The sequence below is a fragment of the Centropristis striata genome, chromosome 22 (genome assembly GCF_030273125.1).
Source record: "Centropristis striata isolate RG_2023a ecotype Rhode Island chromosome 22, C.striata_1.0, whole genome shotgun sequence".
Taxonomy (NCBI): Eukaryota; Metazoa; Chordata; class Actinopteri; order Perciformes; family Serranidae; genus Centropristis; species Centropristis striata.
This window is the reverse complement of record NC_081538.1, coordinates 9,461,911-9,468,933: the sequence shown is the minus strand read 5'-3', so window position 1 is coordinate 9,468,933 and position 7,023 is coordinate 9,461,911. Positions and strand designations below refer to the sequence as shown.

The following is a 7,023-nucleotide window of genomic DNA, read 5'->3' as shown; positions in this document are numbered from 1 at the left end:
TCTTGCGCATTTCCATTTTTATGTTAATTTATACTTCTACTTCACTACATTTAGAGGCAATTATTGGACTTTTTACTCCACTACATTTAGCTGACAGCTTTAGTTACTCTTCGGGTCGGGATTTAACATAAAAAACATGATCAGTTTAAAGTGATTAGACATATTTTTCAATTAAACCTAATAACACTATATTAATTAGTAAAATGAGCCCTACCTTGAGAAAATTAAAACGCTGCTTGCATAAATGCATCAATACAAATAATGGAATAATATATTTAGAATATATAAAACAATCTGAGTGGGGCCATTCTGCATGACGAGTACTTTTACTTTTGATGCTGATACTTTTAGTACTTGATAGTACTTTTATTGAATTAAAAGATCTGATTACTTTTACCACCACTGCTGAATAGGTAAAATGCTCATCACATGGGCTTTCCCAATAAATTAGTCACATGACAAGTTTGATAGATCACGTGATAACGGTTAACTCATCTCTATGACAACTGAGTAAAATTGACAGCTTTTTTTTTTTTTTTTACAGTATTTTTTATTGTATTTAATGTTTAGTCCCAAAGTAGTCTCCACTAAATATCATATTTTGACGCAAGTTTTAAAATATTTCTAGTTTAGTTTTAAACCTCTGAAGTCCAGGAGATTTTGGTTCAAATTTGTCAACTTCCTATGCATTCATTTCTGTCTCTTTGAATCTGTCCTTACATCACATGCATGGCTCCTTTTTCTCGACACAAACTTGGCTATCAGTCAGATTTTTCATTTTATTTTAAAGTATAAAGCTGCCAGGAACCGAAAATACAAGCAAAAGACACAGGTATCTATAGAAATGTACCATTTTCTCTAACCATTTATATACACAAAACAGCAGAAATAATAACGAAAAATAAAACTACAAAACAGTCTATTTGCACGTAAATTAAAAATAGTAATAGTTTTCATTGTAGAAAGAAAATTCACATTTTAAAAATGGTCTAGAAACATAAATGGCACATTGTATAAAAAATCCTATGATTGCACTTTCAACTGGCTTTCTCAGTTTGTCCACATATCATAAATAAAGTAAATAAAACGTGTATTTTCAATAAATAGATGGACTCCAGACAGTTAAAGTAGAATAGACAACGACAAAAGCTCATATTTATTTTGTTTGTCAGTTTTTCCTAACTTTATTTATGAGGACACATGTTCAGGGAGGGCTTTGTTCGCTCCTCCGCCGCCAAGGGAAGCTCAGTACTGCAGGAATCCGGATATGATGAAAATGTTTGAGACGCAACTATCCTCACAAACTACCGCCACTGACCGTCGACAGCGTAAACGGGACTAATATTGATACTTTTTGTCCGGAGAAAAGTTGGACTGGGACACACTGGCTGCTAAAAAAAAGTTCCCGTAAAAGTTTTTTTTGACGCTAAGTTACTCTTTAACCCAGTTTGTTTTCCTTTTCTTTCTAACGTCTCGGGGAAAGAGTCGGAGGAAGGAAGGATGGGAATAAGTCAGATTTGAAGCAGAGGGAGTTGACATGTTTGAAAGGTAAGTTATGTTTTATAAACAGCACTTAGCGAGCGTCCGTCGCTGTTTGATAAAGAAAAGGGAGTGTGTGAACAAATGGGCTGCACATGGAGTCAGAAAGTTTATGTAAAAAGCGAGAGAAGGGAAATTTCCATGAAGTTTTACTGCACCTCGACGTCACTTTCTCGCTGTGTGAATAAGCAGACGACTTTGTCAAGCTGAGTAATGACACGGTGTTGCTTTGTGTCTTCAAGCCTGAGCTGATGATGAGACTTTGGTTTTCACAGCGCTGAAGGCTGAGGGAAGGGAGGAACTTCTTCTACTGCAGTGTGTGTCCCAAAAAGACGACTGTCTCATGTCCAAGGAGACTGTCCTTCCTCCGGATGGGCCGGCTGGGCCAGGAAAGGGCCCTCAGCGAGAAACAAGTCCCCTGTTGTCAGACTCACAAGGTAAGGATTCACAGGACAGGACAGAAAACACTTGCATGGGAAAGAAAAGCTAAATTAAAGGTGAGAAAAGTGGGATCTGGGTCTCCCAGGTGGACATGAGGAGGTCCCAGAGGTCCTTCAGTAAGAAATAATTTCACTAATATTTAATTAAGTGGCAGGAGAGTGAGTTATAAACCTATCAAAGTGTAAATATGTCTGACTCTGCACTGGTTCACACCTTACAACATGACTCACTGGGCCTGTCACCCAGATTCTTGTGGTTAACATGCCAAAAAATGTGTCTGTTTAAGCACTTTGTGATTTGACAATGTAAGAATCGGTGCTATATATTGCACCGCTTATGTGTACATGAAGTTCTCTCTTGCTGATGTTTATGGAGTGTTTTTCTCTCCATGCTGCCAGTGCACCAGTTATGAAGCCGGGCTATAAATATCCTTGACATATTCCGTCAAGAACTCTTGTTACTTGTAACGTCAAACACGAGAGAAAACAAGAGAAAATCCACATATAGAAAATTAGTCATTAACTGATTACTGGTGCATATCAGAATTGATCATTCTGCTTGGGACAATATCAGCCTTGTCTTTTTAAATTATATTCATGTGATTTTTAGTATACATCAGTATCTTTGCTCCAGTGTTAAGCCTTGATAATGTTTTTGCTTTTTTTCCTCAATAAAGTCTGAAGAAACGCCCTGGTGACTATTAACAGCAACCACAGCCAATTATAGTTTTTAATTAACTTTCTAGTTGCCCCTAAGATTATCACATGTAAAATAAGCTTACCCCCACACCCCCTTTTCATTTTTCTTCAAACAAGCAATGAACCGTTAACCATCCTATTTATACCAAGCATCATTATGGCACTGTCAAAAAATAGCAAAGTAGGACAAAGTAAGCAATCACTGGGGCTGCTGGATTGCGAATGGATTTTCGCTGGACCTTCAAAGACGCTTGCAGTTAAGACTGGATTTCCCCTCTCAGGGGACTGTAGATGTACTGAGAATAGACCAATTTATTTCTAACTGTGATCACTAAATACCGCGATGCATCACACAGTGCTGCTGCTAACGCAACTGCCGCTACTATACATCAGCTCCAAGCTGAGATATGTGCCATATCTATCTAGGGCTGCTGGCCTGCGCCCATCCGTTTCCACTCTCCATCCATCACTGCTTACAAACAGAGAGTGTTGTAGCATCGGAACAAACGCATCAAGCTTTGGTCAACGACATTGCTGGGTTTTGCTGAATCATTCGTCACAGTCTTCAAAAATCCCAGCAAAAGTAGTTCAAGAGACAGTGTGTTAGTGAAAAACTTGCAAGCTATGAGAAAAACTGGGCTCTGAGCAGGCATCTGGCACCAACCCAGTGAATAAAGTCATTGTGGAAGGTTTATTTACTGAACAAAGCAGCAGTGTGCAACGAGCAAGAAGCCAGAAGACGCAGCTTAGAGAGATGAGTGAAACTGTCTCTCTTTCGTGTTTTTGCACAGCTATCAGGTCTAGAGTCTCTGCCCGCATACTTTTTCCAATTTAGATGAATGCAGCCTTTTATTGCAGTAAAAAGCAGCTTGGCAGGTAGAGCACACGCGGGAACAGGAGGAGAGAAAATGAGATCCAGAGCTCTGGCAAGGCCTTCACCTGAACGCCCCACCATGTTGTGCAACCATTCGCCAGCGGCCTGTGTTTTTTCTGGCAAAAATAGCCCAAGTGGCCTCTGGACCTCTGGCTCGTCCAGCTGTCCCTGATATTTGGTCCACTGTGGCTGACCCTGCAGTAAAAGTTTACATCTGTTTCTGGAGGAATGGCTGTAATGCACGTTAATGTAGAACAGTTGAGCTCGTAATAGGATAACATTAAATTAAACAACCGACTTTCTCTCTTGGTCACCATGCAGCATAATGTTTTGCTGCTTCACGTTGTGCGCAACATGTTTCCCTTTCTGATCATGTTTAACATGAAATAAATTCTTGTGACCCTAGATGGCTGCAACAGTGAAACATCAGGAAGAACACCGTCTCCCAGGAAACCAGCCAGCGAAGGACAGAGTCACATGACCGAGGAGAAGCCTAATTATTGCGAGCCTGTAAGAAGTAAGTTTTAACGACCTGGGAAAGCTGTGGGCGGACAGCAGGATATCGGGGTGTTATTTTTAATTAATAAACAACAATGGGCCGTTTAATTGGAGAGAGTGAAAATGATTAACATATTTTGCTTTTGCATACTCACACACTGAAGCTTAACTGTGTTTAGCAATGTTTTATTTAACATTTAAAGGGTTGTAATTTCATCCTTTTTTTATGAACGAGCTCCAACTGTCAGGAATAGTAGCTGTTATGACAGTTGCAAAGTGTACATGCATGAGGCAGGGTCAGCTGGCCAACTAAAATATTAGCTCTAGTGTTCCCAATTAAAATATCAAGATAGCACTGAGGTCTGTAGGCAAGTGAGTGGTAGCATGCATGCACTCTCATTCTGCCATAATGACCAAGACTTGGCTTCTTTCTACTTCCAGGCCGCAGCCCAGTGTTTTGGAAGAGGGGAAATCCTGTTTGTGGTTCTGGCATTTGCTGTTTTAACGCACTGATTGCATCTTAGCCACAATGTTTTTTCCCCCCGTACCAAACATTTACCTATTTGGGTAGAATTGTTCCAGCTGCTCGAGGCATTTTCCTGTTGAACAGTCTTCAGTGTCACTCAGCTCTCATGCTAAGACAACATAGCAGGGTTATATTGTTCCTACCAATGATTTAGCATATAAACACCATACGGTTCAGATTGGAAAATGATGTCTGGCTTTATTCTGCTTTTTCTAATCTGATTTTCTAACTTGAGAAACTTTGGACACATTTGGTTTTAACTCTGACATAATCACATTGTTTTATGCTAATGCCCTGACACTGGGTGGTTTTACAAAACAATTATTTGGCATTGAATTGCTTTCGTTCCGAGCAGGTCTAATTAAGTCTAGATGCACTCTTGCTCAGTAAAATGACTTGATACTGAGCTGTGGATTGCAGGTCACAAAAGGAAAGCGGCTAAAAGCTTTGTACGTGCCTTTTATTGTTCTTAAGAAGAGTGAGATGTGTCAGCAAAGGCTAATAGCAGCTGATTGCTTCCATCCTTGTAAGTGCCTAGCTATAATAAGGATTGTGTTTGCATTTGACACAACAGTTCTTTTGTTTCTAGGTTGTTAACTTTTCCAGGGCGCCTTTTCCTGCCTTTTTTTTTTTTTTTTTGGTATCAAGCTTAATGACTTGCCGGTGGCTTGTTTACTAAATCAGCAAGGAAAAAAGATTCAGTTGCAAAAAAGAAAAAGGATTTTCTGTCAAGAGGTCTTCTTGCTTGGCAGGTGTGGAGTGTTGCTCTTCTGGAGGGAGGCATGCTTCTCTTTCATCTCACTAGATAAGCCCCTGTGACAACAGTTTTGCGTTGTAATTGATGTCGCCCCCCTCAACATCTACACATACTTTCTCTTTCTCTCATACATACACACACAGACTGTCTGCTGAGGGATTTTTAGAGGGAGGGAGATATGCTACTTCTCTTTTCAGAGAGTTACAAGAGAATAAATAGTCATGTCAAATGGAGACAAAACCCCAAATCTGTGCTGGGCTTTTATGTGTGTTTGTGGTGAAATCAAAGCTGGAAAGTCTAACATTTAGGGGGGGCTCAGTTAACCTATTTGTGTCATAGAGCCGCTGTGGTTTTGTTTGTTGAGGTGACCAATCGGATCGCTGGCTGGCAGGGGTAATTGAGAGCCCTCTCCACTGCAGAAACAGGAAATCAATAAGAAATCATCTGCCTGCCTACATCCTGCAGGCCCTCGCTGTTTCCCCCCCCCTGCCGTCCAGTTGAGAGCTTGTGTACGGAGTGTGTGTGTGTGTGTGTGTCTGTGCTGTGACTTTTCACAACAAGAGGAAACCTATTGTAATGTTGTAAAAACAGCACATATCCTATTTCAGTTCTGATCGCGTTGTTTTGACAAGTTGTCTTTTCAACCCCTTAAAGCAGGAATGTAAACATGGCAGCGGCTCTATATTTAAACTGTTCTTCATGGAGCACGGAGAGTACATTAAACCTCCCCAAAAATTAATCAAGCGTGACCTAAAAACTTTTAGAAATTATCTTTATGAACGGAGGATCGTAAATTCACAAAAAAGTGTGGTGCTTCCCGGGACTGCCAACCACTGCGGCTTGTTAAAAAAGTCCAGTTCTGCCCTTCCTGTTAGTTTGATGTCAGAGAACGGCTCCTCTGTGGCTCTGCCATCCTGGGGGAGGAGGGAGAATCTTGTGGGGGAGACAGACATTCCTCAAGAGACCGTTCTGGGTTTTCAAGCAGCTGATATCTCCTGCAAACAGGGCCCGGGCTCTCGGCCCTTGCCTCTGAATAAATTGCTACCACCCAGCACCAGTTTTAGGAGTTTAATCGTCACATTATTCACAGGATTGTCAAATACTTTTTTCTTTTTTTTAAATGCTTCTGTGGTTGATAAAGATGACCTTACTAGCTTCCGAAGAACAGGTTCTGTTTTTTTATCTCCGTAAAATTCTGTAGTGAGAAAAGGAAGGTCAAATAACATGACTCTCTCTTTTTTTTTTTTTAAAGAAAGACATTAGTCTGGCCTTTGTGTGAATCCCTGATTGGACTCTTTAGTGGCACACCTTCAAGGTTATTACCTGTGCGCAGAATTGACCTTTTGGAAGTGAATTTGTGACCCCTAATAAATGCAGTAAAAGGGATTGTTTAACGGGGGAGTGTCTCATACTTGCACCTTTTCCTGCAAGAACAGATTCCGCGACAGTGAAACAATTAAGATTTATACACAAAACTATAAAGTGTTATGATACTAGGCAGTTGGCAGAGTTGGACTAAAATAAAACAAAGGGCAAGTGCTTCTTCATCGCCCTTTTCATCATCAGCATGGAGATATTTTTTGCTGAAGTGTTGAATCAACATTCTCAGACTGTCACACTTCACCTCATGTATATTCCAAAGTTACTTAAGTGCTTTAAGACTTTTTAACCTCCTGCCAGTTTTTCTTCT

General features: G+C 40.4%; 1 protein-coding gene across 3 annotated transcripts in view; it reads left to right on the top strand.

The window, feature by feature from the left end:
• The first annotated feature begins 1,240 nt into the window (after positions 1–1,240).
• mdfic (MyoD family inhibitor domain containing) overlaps positions 1,241–7,023 on the top strand; it is a 28,440-nt gene continuing 22,657 nt past the window's right edge. For 2 of the 3 annotated variants that reach the window (XM_059326222.1, XM_059326224.1), the window contains exons 1-3: positions 1,241–1,548; positions 1,815–1,976; positions 3,959–4,069. In XM_059326222.1, coding sequence (XP_059182205.1) covers positions 1,883–1,976; positions 3,959–4,069 — 205 coding nt within the window. In that variant the 5' untranslated portion in view covers positions 1,241–1,548; positions 1,815–1,882. Of the gene's footprint in view, positions 1,549–1,781; positions 1,977–3,958; positions 4,070–7,023 lie in introns of all 3 variants that reach the window. The other variant, XM_059326223.1, reaches the window with a different exon arrangement.